We start from the raw sequence: 13726 nt of genomic DNA on the forward strand, positions 1-13726 counted from the left end.
TTGTAAGTCCATTTCATTTAGGAAATGAACAGAGCTGCAGAAAATAACTTACAGTACACTGACTATATATTTACGTATGCTGGCATACCCTACCCAGACTGTAAAGGTTAGGCCTATAAATGGTAGTGATCCTCAGTTTTCATCCATTAAATAGGGAATTTATATCACTTTTATTTGAGTCACTTCTGAACAAAAACTCAAGGCCTAGTTAATTTCTTGCTCACTTTGTCTAAAAAAAGGGACAATTTCTGATATTGTTAATGCAATAAGCTTAAATGTTGTGCATAATTGAACTTAGTTTGCCAATTATGTTGACACTGTAGATTTAAATCATTTTACAGTGTGAATGGGGTCTTGAGACTCTGGCATGTTTCCTCTCAACACTGACGCCACTCATTTCATCAACAGGGCCGGCAGTCAAGCCCCTGGCCCCCTCCACTCGTCTGCTGAGGAAAGACTTTTCTACTGGTTAATTTACCCAAGAAGACGTTGCTGTTGAAGCAAAAGGAAGGTGCATGCTGTGAGTGTAGAACCAGTTAGTCCCCTGTAGTGTGTTTTGAACACCAGATTCTAAAATAAAACACTTGAAATCCACCCCTCTCAGCTAGCAACTTCCAGCAATTGTTCATCTGGAGACTTATCTGCTGCCCTCTTGGCCCAGGGGGAATGTCTCCCTTACTGACAACTTAAATCTGAGCACACGCTAAGAAGTTGTTGCAGTAGACAAGGCAGTTTCTTGCAAACCTCACTCCCTTCTTGTGCATTTTGTGAGCAACTAACATTCAGTGTATCATCTTTACTAGTTTTTCATTACAGAGACTTAATAGGCCGTGTCTTGCCTGCATTTTCTTAAGACTATAACTGTTAGAGTCTTATCAGAATCATGCCTTTTAGTGTAATTCAGGTCTGCAGCAGCATGAGAGAGGTTAATTTGCTGTTTTCCCACCAGATTACAAGACTAAGTGGCTTGAAGCTTGGACACAAAGTGACATCCATGATCACCAATGTGCATTCCTTAATGCTTTCAAGAAAAAAGGGAAACACAAAAGCTGTGTAGTTTAAACTATGGTCAAAACATTGCACTAATACACTAATGTGTGCAGGGATTTTTTGAATTCTTAAGTTGTGAGTGTGTTGTCTCAGAGTCATAAAGAGCAAAAGGAGTCGCATGACTTGGATGTTATAAATTGTTTCCCAGGTTCTCGTGCCATGTCACTGTTTTCCTGGAACAGTTATAGAGAAGAGCTGCTCATTGCTTTTTTACTACTGTTGGTCATTGTCCACAGTGCACCACCACTCCAGATCAGGTCCCCCAAATGGTGGCTTCAGTCCCGATGTGGGCGGAAAGGTGAGGGCAGGATGTTCTTATTTACAGTGCCTGCTACTATGACCTACAGCAGCAAAGTAATTGTTGTGGTGATTTAAAAAAAAAAACAGTCTGCAGCACATCCACACACTGCAGGGTACTGCCAGACAAAAGAGAATTATTTACATTGATATAAAAAGCAGTATATCCTGTTTCTGAAGTTAAAAATAAATCCAGCAAATATTTATTCTTAGGACCCCAGCAGATAGATTCAGTCTGATACCATGATGATTGTTGACTTTTTATTCGTTTTTCCTCTTGCGACAAGATTACCTGTTACCTTTGACCTCAGATATACATTAGACTGATCTGATCAAAGGAAAGGTTACACACAAACATGATGCACTTTATAATTTGACCTCAGATTGTCATTTAGAAATTAAATATTCACAGGGACAGCAAGTCAGTGAGGTGATAAGCCCTGCTGCAGTGTTGCAATAAATCCACATTTGGGTTGTTGTTTTTTAGATGAATCCAAAGTTAAGTTTTCCACTGGAAATGAATATGCAAATAGATGTGATTTCTATTGCATATTTTCATTGTTTTAATGTAACATCCCTGCAACGTTTCTAGCAGTAACACGTTATATTGACTAAACACAAAATACGTTGAAGGTTCATTATATTAATACAAAATCATCGTTGCGCTTTAGCTGATCTCCTTTTCGGTAGGACAGACATTGTCCCCCCCAAAAAGTGACGTTGCATCCTTCCTCTGTGTCTCCAATAAAACGTGCCTCACGCATGGACTGTAAGTGCTGCTCAGAGGCGAGAGGGAGGAGAACTTGTCCAAGGCGCGTGTGTGAGGCAGGAGCTGATTGATCTAGCCTCTTTTCGGGCCATATCGGACAACTGTTAGAGACTGAAAATACCACTAATTCAGCTTTTGTTTCTCACCATACCTTAAATTTCATTCATCTTACATAGATTTTTTTTTTGTTTTGTTCGAGAGCACCTGCCCGGAGTACAGCGGTTCATCCGGCTCCTCATCGCGGGATCGGGACTAACCCAGCTGCGCAGGAGAGCTCCCCAGCAAAACGCGTCATGGGATACAGGAGAATCACTGCCGCTTCTTGCATGTACACCTGAGGGGTTTGTGGATTTACAACGCGATTTTTTAAAAGAAAAATAAGACTCTTTGATATACTGACTTGAAGACGAAACTTTTCTCAGTCAACGGGAGTTATAAGCCTCAGTCAAGCGACTCTGTTATTTTATTGTACCACACGGTTTGGATTTTGGTGAAGAGTTGGCAGGATGGTCGCATCCGACTGCTTCAAACTAGTCGTTGTCATCTTGTGTTCTTCATCACTCACATATGGTAAGACGTTATCCATGCTCACACACAGATTAGTAATTTGTAGTTTTGTGGATGAAACAACTCCGTTTGACTGCTCTGATTCATTTCAAATGAATGGCTGAATGCGCAGTACACACATTTAGAGACATTTGACATAGACTAAACCTCACATCAGTTATTGGCAGCGATAATACACAGTAGCTTCTTTTTATTCATCATCTTGATAATAGTAATAGTATTAATGGTAGTAATAACTAAGATAATGGTAGTAGCCTAAACATTGATAAAATGCCAATGTTTTCCTAACTTTTGCTGGTCTTTGTTAATAGGTATGGATGCAGTAGAATATTTAATTTGCATGTTTTGGGGAAAATAAGTGTCAGTAATTGAAGTAATGCAGTTCTCACTTAACCCACTAGAGGTAGTCTTATCCCGTTGTAACTGGGTGATTATTAACAAGTTGATAAAATGTGTTGATTGTGACAGTTAATTGTCCACACTTAATAATTAAGTATAAGAATGATTTCTTCATGAAATGTTGACATGGTTGAGTTGGATTTGTTTCCTTAGATTTTGTAAAGTTGTTGCAAGTTATCCTTTTGCTGTGTATTAGAAAAGCGTTTATTCCAGCAATTGTTATCTGTGGGTGAACAGGATTAAACATCCAGGGAAGAGAATGCATGTTTCTCTCTGACAGTACAATCAGCTTCATTGTCTCAGTGTCACTCCACAAAAAGGTGGATGTTCTTCCACCTTGTGCCAGGTCTAGGGTGCCACAGTAAGGATTCCTCATCATTTCCAAATAAACAGCCCGTCCAAACACAGGAAATACTGTTCACGTTCACCCCCTTCCCCCCAACCATGCACACACACACAGTTGTACACACTTTCAGCTTTGCCTATGATGTTTTTAAGTAGATTTCCTTCACTGTCCACACACAAAGCGTGGGAAAGACACAAAGGAGGAAGCGGATGTAGGGGCAAGAGGTAGCCTGGAATTGTTCTGGCTAGTAAAGGTCACGGAAATGTGACACGCTACCTGAGCAAAGATTTCTTCCCGGAGCTCCTTGTGCTCATATTGAGCTCTGTTAAATTCCATCCACAAGACAATGGCAGGGAGGGTATTGTTTCTTCATAGGGGCTGCAGACTGGTAGAGCTATTAATTATTGATGGTGCACCAAGCTGTCTCTGTATAAGCTGGGGTGTGTAACAGGTTTACTCTGCTGAATATGACACAAAGCTGTAAAGAATCATAATTAGGCATGTTTCACCTCCAAAATTAAAAATTCGCCACATTGTCACAATATTTAAGTTATTATCAGACACTGATATATCAGGCTTTGGTCATATTACTGACACACTCATACGTGTCCTCATCTTTACAATTACATCAATATCGATTGAGAGTAAAAGGGTAATTGCCTGGATATTTTGTTATATTTAATGTGGAGCAATCAAAAACTGAGCACAGATTCTTTTGTGGCACCAATTTGAGTGGAGCATATAGGCTCAGGTTAGATGCCTGTACTTCAGATTTATTTCAGATGTGTTGTTAATTGCTAATGACTTCAAGCCCACGACTCGAGTGATGAGAAGTCGGCCAAGTGCAGAAGAGACTAATATCACCAGGGATGTAATTCGATACTAAATGAGTTCAACTTCTTAGACGTCATGCTATATGAGTACTTCGCTGAAATTATTTTTTGCATTGTGCAGGTGAATTTTTTCTGGAGTTATGAGGTAAAACTGAAGGAACAAGGTTTAGGTATAGAGTTACATAGCTTTCATCAGTGGCGTTTAAGAGCAGTGCCAAACAAAACGTTCTTCTTTCATTCATCACAGTTAGAGTTTCTCTCTCTTCGTCTTTTGTATCAATCAGCTATAGTATTTTAGTATAGTATTTCCCGAAGCCGTCTTTCTAGCAGAGGGACTTTATGTGGTGTGTAATTTGTTTTGGGGCCATTTTTTCTTACCTGCTTGGATACTTAAAATGTAGTGCAAAATGGGAGTGATGGGAGGTCAGCCAAGTGAAGTGGAGACTCATTGCTCCCTGGCAGCACATCTGGGCCCATGCAGGCAGCACAAGAAACACACACACATGTGCACACACCTGGGTTGGGAGACTTACTTGCAGAGCAGCAGATATTTAACTTTACAAATTGCTTTGAGTAGTTATTCTTATAGGATGATTGCAGCATCTGGTCCAACGACATACCCACCTGGAGCTTAGTGCTAGCAATATATTTTCTTTGAATCCTGCATGAGATTTCAATTTCAAGGAGCTTCTGTCTGCCTATTACTCTTAATCATATATTATGGAATAGAAATCCTTTGGGTTTACCATTTAGGACTCTCATGCAGGAGATTCCTGTTTGTTGGCTCTACTCAACTTTACATAACCTAGAGTGGCCACCCATCATTGCCAGATGTTCCTTTATTTTGCTTTTTTAAGAGGAGTCTGGGGCATTTTGCTTCTAAATCTCCAAAGGCTAATATATGGCTAATAAAAAAGGCGCTCGCCCTAACTGTTGTCTTAACCTTGCAGTTGGCAAAGTGGAGGGGTTTCAGAAGAGCTCTGTGTGAGAGAGTACGCCAGGACACATGCAGCACAACTACAGCAGCAGTAGCTGCTCCTTATTTTTGGCAGGTGGTTCCAAACCTTGTCAGTGGTTTCAACTCTGTGTGTGTGCCTCCACCAACAGAGTTTAAAACCATTTGTGAATTTGTTTTTCTAGAAAATGTTGAACTAAAAGCTGCAAATCATGAAATATTACTGGCACAGAACATTTGTGCAGCAGGATACTGCTGTAGCTGCACTAGTATTGAGCTATGACATTGTGAAAACGTCTGATTCTTTAACTTTCTGGACCCAGAAGTGACGAATATGAAGTATCTAACAATTCTTAAACAGGGTAACAGCATATTCCTTTTGAATCATCACTATAAAATATCACGCTCATCATGTTATGTATAGTTTTGTGCTACCCTTCAGTGATGATCATAATCATTACACTATTTGCAGGTTTAACAGAATGCACAAAGCTTATCTCGTAGACTGGTGACCATTCACTACTGTTTTGCTCCTGTTGCCATGGCCTGAGTACAGTGAAGATGACTCACCACCAGTGACCCTGCACTCTTTTGTCAAACAATAATTCCCTCTCCACCCTTTTTATGTATTTGGCTATCAGAAAAGTACACCATGGTGGCAAGGTTAAACAAAGGACTCATCATGCCATATTGTTAGTTTTGCCTTGAAAGCAAAAAGAGAAACACTCTTCTCCCCGTGACTTTAAAGACAGTTGCGTTGTTACATGACGGGACAGGAAGTATGGGGAGATGAAGTGTACTTTCTGCAGAGGAGAAGGGAATTCCGCACATTATTCTGAGCACTTGAAGGGCTGTGACTTTGAGTTTCCAATTCAATTCAGTGACAGCACATTAACTTCATACAGTAACAGTGGTGTGTATTACACAACATCTAACATGAGCCACTGGCAGCATGCTGCAAAAGCAAGGCTGGTAAAATCTTGCCAACACTTATGCCGACTCCCAATATCGTTTCCTCTCACATTTTCCCACAGCTTCTGTATTGCTGTTCACATGTTACTTGTTTTTTCAAACATTTGTCTTATCCTCACACTTAAATTCTGTAGCCTTGTTGGAAAATATTCACTCTGTGCTGCATTGGATTAAAGTACTAAAACAGAAGGCTGGAAATCAGTCCAGAGTTATGAAAATCTGATTCCTATAATGATGTTAAGGACTTACTGTTAAGAATTTCTTTTCTCAGTTTATCTCACCATAGTTGTGCTCAGAATATCTGGAAATATGTGACCATATTTCATATATTATATAATATACAAATGTCATGCTATTTTTCTGATTACACACTTCTCTTGACTCTATGTCCTCAAAAAAATTGATAAAAGTTGTTGACAGCAGACTACCCTAGCCTGGGGTCAACAATTGCATTGCTGAGTCTCTGGCTTGGATTGATTGGGAAAAAAATTGGCATTGTTTGGCTATTCTTTTAGACTAAATATTTAAATGCGATTTTCTGAGCCACAAACATTTCAGAATAGAGGAGAGTCAATCCCGGAATCCAACACTGAATTCTTCGTCTTTATTTCCTGACTGCCTGTGAACCTACAGTACCACAGTACACAAAATGTTCCAAACACTGCGTCCTGTGCTACTTCCCTTCAGCAAGTGAGGACAAGGACATGCAAATGTCATCCCTCTCTAATCTTAGTTAACTTGGCTCTGTATCAATAATCAGCTTGATGCTGTGTCATTGGCTCAAGACCTCCTCAAAACTTGATTGAGAAACTGAACTAGAAGTCACTCTGCCTCTTTCTCTCTCTCTCTCTCTCTCCCTCTCTCTCTGTCTCTTTGTTCCATGCCTGTCCTCCTTTCAATGGCTTTAATGAGAACCAGCTTCAGGGCTCTTTGAACCAACACAATAAGCACAATTTCTGGCATTTTTTAGGCGATCTGCTGGAGGAATGCAGCACACAGCTGTTGCGGGGGGTTAGGGGTGTCGGGACGCTTGCTGAGGTCAGCGTTGGGCAGGCGCTGGGGCAAATGGGAGTTTTAGGGTGTGGGTGTAGAGAGACAACCGTGGGATATATATTTTTTCTCTTTTAGTGGTCTGTTGTGGGGCCCTGCTGATTCATCCATCTGCAGTGAGTTACTGAGGAGAATGGAGGAAAAAATTAGGCAGTTTTAAGAGATGAGCTCCCTACCAGTGCAATTCAAGGTCAGGGTGATGTTTATGGCTGTGGTTTTTGCTGTTATGTGTGCAAACAGATGCCAACATTTGTACGGTATGTGTCGGGTTCACACACATACACATAAGTCAAAGAAATGACACATCTGACATGCAGAGTGAGATTTGTATCATGGCACATTGTGCTTGTACCTGCCAGTTTTACTTATCTGGTTCCACTGATCAAATTCTCATTTCCAGCAATTACGTTACAAGAGTTTGCCGTCAGCTTTCAGATGTGAGACAAGAAAAATGCAATTAGACTGTGTAACCTTGATTGTGCAACTGTTTATTAAAGGGATAGTTCACCCTAGAATGATATTTCGCTCATTATCTACTCACCCTCATGTTGACTAAGGGCTGGAAGAATTATCAGAGTCCACCGTCCCTTCTCTTAGTTACAGGGGGTCTCGGCGTAGCAGTGAATTTCAATGCAACGGTTGCAAAGGGACACCGGAGCTCTTCGTAAAAAAACACACACAAAAAAACATCCAAATACCTCCATGATGCTCGTATGTAATGTCCGTCTTGTGCTGAAGCCCCAAATTGCGTAATTGTCCCGAAAAAAATTAAATAAGTCTATATTTTAAGCTTGTTTGTAGCGGAAGCTTCTCGTCTTCTTCTTCTTCTCCTCTTCCTGGTCCGTCCAAATCTCGCGTGATTTGCGCCGGCGTCAGTGCGGTTACTGCGAATCACGCGAGATTTGGACGGACCAGGAAGAGGAGAAGAAGAAGAAGACGAGAAGCTTCCGCTACAAACAGGTGTCCCTTTGCAACCGTTGCATTGAAATTCACTGCTACGCCAAGACCCCCTGTAACTAAGAGAAGGGACGGTGGACTCTGATAATTCTTCCAGCCCTTAGTCAACATGAGGGTGAGTAGATAATGAGCGAAATATCATTCTAGGGTGAACTATCCCTTTAAGGTCAGGAACCCAGATTTGTATTAATCTAATATGCAGCTGAGAGCGCGTGGTATCACAACATGGACGACTGTGAGCCACAATCCTTCCCCTCTGCATAACCTTGGACAATAAAACAATGATGTTATAATATTTTGTGTGGAAGTCAATACTGAGTGCCCCTGCCAACACTGGCAACGTCAGCTCATTCTTAGCACAACAGCTGTTCTTAATAATGGACAAATACTAGGCAAGCGTGTGTGTGTGTTTGTGTCTGTGTGTGCAGGTGTACTTGTGTATGTGTGTGGGTTTCCATATGCGTGTGCAAGCATGTGTGTCCATCAGCTAGGTCATGTGTCATGTCAGTCTCATAATACACCTCTATTGTCTTTCTTGAGTCTATGCTACAAATAAACGTCTCTCTGAAGGCTGTCATATTTTGAGGCCTAAATAACCTTTTTTTTGTTACCATAGTGACAATCTATTCAGGAATGTCAGTGAAAAGAAAGACAGAACGGGACCATAATACCCCCTGGATAGCAGTGAAAATCACAGTGTTTCCTATGTTCAATGCTGTCGGACGGACCTCTCAACAGAAATCATTTCAGCCTCCTACTTTCCCCTGATACTGCAATAATAGCATTTAGAGTGCAAGGTCAATGGTAAATGAAAAAAAAAATACAAAAAAGAGAGGAAGGGAGCAGCCAACTAAAGGAGGTTGAGCTGTTGATTTAGATGAAACTTGTCCAAAGACACTCATCAGGGCCTTGGTTCTCTGTGATTCTGACGGCTTTGACCTTTCTGGCAAAGTAGCACAGCTGCTCCCCATATTGTCCCTTTTCTTTCTTTCTTTCTTTCTTTCTTTCTTTCTTTCTTTCTTTCTTTCTTTCTTTCTTTCTTTCTTTCTTTCTTTCGGCTCGTCCTAGGCCACTATCCATTCAGCAACCTGCTCTCCAAGCACTGGAAACACCCCTAGTGCTCTCGAAGCAGCTATCAGTAGCATAAGAGGCAGGAGCAGATCAGCACAAAGTGATCCACATTAACAGCACCGGAGTGATTCATGGGAATTTCCAAAAATGTTTGGTTTTCCATTCTGTTGTATTGTGTAATGGTGTTAAAGAGATAAAATGTACAGGTTATTTTCACTATGATCTAACCTATGCGTGTGTTTCTGTTTGTGTGAATGTGTGTGTTCATCAGGGCATTTGGAGAGAGATCGCGCGCCTACGATTCTACCCTCCAATAATCCCCACATTCTTCATGAAGCTGAGTTCTTAAACCTCGTATGCAGGTACGTATCACACTGATTTTTATCTGCGTGAACCAAAACAATATATAAATACAATCATTGTTAGACAACATGCCAGGGCCTCAGGACACTTGAAGCTGGGACGCTCCATAGTCTTTGACAGGAACCAGTGATGGTGGTCCACATTTATCAGTCTGTTGCAATTACCTTAGGGGATGGTGGGACCCAAGTGCAGTGCATTCACATTTGTTAAGAATTTAAAGCGTCTTGCATCATTTTGTAGGCCCGTCAGGAATGTTTAGGAACTCACGTCTATCTAATGTAATGCTTCCCTACAAGGTCATATGTTAGGACGCCTGGCCCATACGGTACCGTCTTGTTTTCTGTCACAGGATAAGAGCTGGAGGTCACATGACCCAAAATTCTGCAGGCAAAGATAGTGGTATGCAAAACATGTTTGATGTTCCTCTGGGATCTCTTTAATGAGAGATTTTAAAATGGATGCTTTGTGGAAAGAATGTGTTAGCTGAGCACATCATTCAAGAGAAATGTTCCCATGTGAAAGTTCAAGTTATCGGATAACTCAAGATTAACCCAAAATAAACTTAAAATGAAGATCAAGCCAAAAAGTCCCAAGGGGGGAGGCAGTTGCTGCCACCCTGAACTAAAACGCTTGTAAGGTTGTTGCCAGCTGTGTTATTCAGTGCTTTGTTTACAGAGAACAGATCAACAGTAATCTAATACTGATGTGCCAAACCCAACATATTTGTTTCCCATCCATTATCAAACTTGAAAGTGACTGGACTGATTTAAGTGAATGTTGACTTGACTTTCAGTCCGTCTAATATTGTCCCTCTGTGTTTTCTGTCAGAGGTCATGGCCCGCTACACTGGACGCTGGCTGATGACCGACGATCCATTTCATCAGAGGGGGTGAAGGTTCAGCAGTGTGACAGACATCACTCTCGCTCTCACTCACACTGCAGCAAACTCACCGTCACAAACTTGAGCGCCAACGACACAGGGAGCTACAGCTGTAAATACACCAAAGATGGCTCAGAACACATCACTTCAACCTATGTCTTTGTCAAAGGTGAGACCTACACAGCAGCCTTTGCCTGGCAGTGACCAGCTCAGGTTATCGACTCTTGAGAAAGAAATCAAACATGGTCAAAGAATCAGTGGGAACAAGAGTCCCGTGCAGTCTGTGTTAAATTTATGCCAGTGAAATGATCCACTCCAGACCACTGAATGTAAGAAAGCATGAGAAAAACTAAATGTAATGTTGTTTAGAGATACAGAGAACCGGTGTATAGACTGTAGCACAGATTAGTGTTCTTTCTTTTTGAACTGAATTGTTTTCCTTCTGTCCACAATTTAACATTTATCCGCTGATGCCAATGAAGGGGTCTGAGCTCACGCACACTGGCACTTGATGGACAAAAAAAAAAAGTTCAATAAGCAAAAATTTGACTAAAACCTTTTAGTCAGCAAGAAGAAAGGGATTTGTCCTTTAAAACAGAAGAACAAGTCAGTGAAAACAACATAAATTGAAAGAAAAAAATGATGATCATGGAAATTAAGAAGAAGGAAGGAAAGAAAGAAAAAACGACTTTTTTATTTTGAAATCACGTACTCATACAGTATATGTGTTACTGTACCTACAATGCAGGATGACTAAAGTCTCCTGGTATTCAGACTGTGGTGCCAGCAGTTCTCCTTCTCAGAGAGACTAAGACAGAAAGAGGAAGTGGTTTCTTTGGTACTATGGTTTCTTCTGGAGGTGGAAGGGTGAGCGTGATTGCACGGGAAGCCCTGGTCATTGACTGTGATTTCCTGCTCCAGCTACTGTTTTCCGAAGCCTCCCCTAAAGCGTCACAAGGCACCAGTTACAGTTACGCTATTATTCAAATGGAGATCGCGCTAGACAACATATGGACGGAGAGTCAGCTCCAGCTCATTTCATCTAAAATGTGTATATTTTCTAGACTCGGAAATAGTTGCTATAAAGACATTAGATAAGGATAAAATTATGAAACTTTCTTTCTAAAGGATGTGAAACTAAAACTGGATGCACTTTGTTCCCTCTCCAGTTGTTCTGTAAAATGTGCCCCCCCCCCTCAATGTAGCTATCGGGCAGTGTGCTGGGCCTGTGTTTAGTCTAACTCTCTTTTCAAAGGCCTTCTGCTGTTTATTAGATCATTTTCTATGCTTACTTTTCAAATAATAGTTCCTTTATCAAACCACTACTGCTTGACCTCACACAAATCACAGACTATTTGCGTGGCTGTGAAGTTCCCATAGCTGTCGTGTGATGCGTGGCTGCCCAGCAGATACACACTGCTATAGGCTGCTATATCTGTGCTCTGCTGCCTTATCCAGTTAGAATGAAGCGATCTCTTCATTTGATCACTGCGTGGATGCCCTGACATTGCCCTGATTCAGTTGCAGTGCTCTGGCTTTACAGTTTGTTTGTTTTTTCGCCCTGCTCTAACAACAGCTGTAAATTTGCTACAAAACATGATTATCCCAAAGGACAAAATGTAAGGGGCCACATCTGCTCTGAAATTCAGTTTCTGTCTGACCTGTATTTTATATCTCACTAATTTCAGAGGGTTCTTGTTTGTCCCACAGATCCTGAGCAGCCGTTTGTGGAGCCTCATGATCAAACACCTTACATGCTGGGCATCTACAGGCATGAAACTACTCTCACAATCCCCTGCCGGACGTCCTCTCCTGATGCTGTTGTAACATTGACAGGGGTAAGGCCTCACAATCATTTCACACTTTCTGCTCATGTCTTTCACTTCTAGATTAAGTTGCATTATTTGCTGTATATCGTATGCAGTATAAAGAAAAACACTGTATGTGGCTCATAGACCTTTTTGGACCTTGAAGTCATCTGATTACTATTTGAGATCAAAACTGAGTATCAAGATGGTTTTTACTACCGCAGTAGGGTATCCTCACTTGTCCTCAACAAAGTTCTCACTTTGTTGATTCTGTACTTGAGGCGTTTCACTGGCTCTCACACCCTTTGTATATTAAATTGCTCTAGCACGTAGAAACAGGGACAGTGGCTTGTCTGAGGGAAGCTCGGGGGGGCGAAAGGAGTCATCCTGTCTGCTTCCTGTAAGAGCAGGAAGGTGTTCCAAGAGTGTTTTTCTCAGAATAGACTCTCAGACTAAATTTAGTCCCTCTTCTCTTGCAAACATCAGGAAACTCAGTAGAAAAACTGCACAGACTGTGTCCAGTCACAGGAAACAACAGGTAACTTATGACGATTATAACATTTGATCCGATAAGTGAGTGCAACGTGTCAGCAGAAGAGCGCCTGCGCAGTGATTGCACAATGTTTTTCTTCTGTCTGCAGAACTTAAGAACCTAATTGTGGTCAATAAAGCCAACGGCATGAACGCCATGTTGACAAAGTTGCCATGACAGCCACAAGGATGTGTGTTTTTTGTCATATCAGTGATTGATTTACAGCTACGTGTCATAGTGCCTACTGTGTACAAACACATGTGACTCAGATGGAACAGATAATGGTTGAGTGACCTTCCTGCTATTCGAAAATCTATGGCACCCCTCCTTCCTGCTCCTTTTCCTTCCTTCCCTTCCCTTGCCTCCTCTCCCAGCCCAGCTTCTGGCATAAGAACAAACAGCAGCAGGCTTGTACATCCTTTTTCCGTGTCTGTTTTGTGCTCCATTGCATAAATGAATGCAGAAGTTACACTCCAAAAAACAATAAAGACTAATTAGACCTTCACTCTCACAGATGTCTGTCCCCAGCTGAGCGCAGCAGAGCATGTATTATATGTTAGATGAAGTTGACTGCATAATATTCCTCTCCGGCGAAGTGATCTTCAGTGACCATCACAAGTGTCACCAAATATCTGTGGATACTGACAAAACCTCCGTACTCTTGATTGCAGCCCCCAGATAAGATTCCGAAGGAAAAGATCTGGGATCCAAAGGTGGGATTCAAGATTCCCTATGGCCCCTACACTTCGATCAGTTGGCTCACCTGTAAAACCATGGTCCACGGCCGTGAGTTCGAGTCAACGTACATCCCTATGAGACAGAGTGAGTGCATTGTCTTTCTGTTGAGACTTAATCACTGAAAAATTAAGACCATTGC

General features: G+C 41.5%; 1 protein-coding gene across 1 annotated transcript in view; it reads left to right on the top strand.

Annotated features, from left to right (window-relative positions):
• The first annotated feature begins 2138 nt into the window (after positions 1 to 2138).
• The window catches only part of kdrl (kinase insert domain receptor like), a 41171-nt gene continuing 29583 nt past the window's right edge, over positions 2139 to 13726 (top strand). The window contains exons 1-5 of the mRNA XM_083980574.1: positions 2139 to 2686; positions 9538 to 9628; positions 10458 to 10678; positions 12220 to 12347; positions 13521 to 13671. Of these exons, the coding sequence (XP_083836700.1) occupies positions 2623 to 2686; positions 9538 to 9628; positions 10458 to 10678; positions 12220 to 12347; positions 13521 to 13671 (655 nt within the window). The 5' untranslated portion in view covers positions 2139 to 2622. The remainder of the gene's footprint in view (positions 2687 to 9537; positions 9629 to 10457; positions 10679 to 12219; positions 12348 to 13520; positions 13672 to 13726) is intronic.

The sequence above is a fragment of the Trachurus trachurus genome (assembly GCF_905171665.1).
Source record: "Trachurus trachurus genome assembly, chromosome: 10".
In the NCBI taxonomy this organism is placed as follows: Eukaryota; Metazoa; Chordata; class Actinopteri; order Carangiformes; family Carangidae; genus Trachurus; species Trachurus trachurus.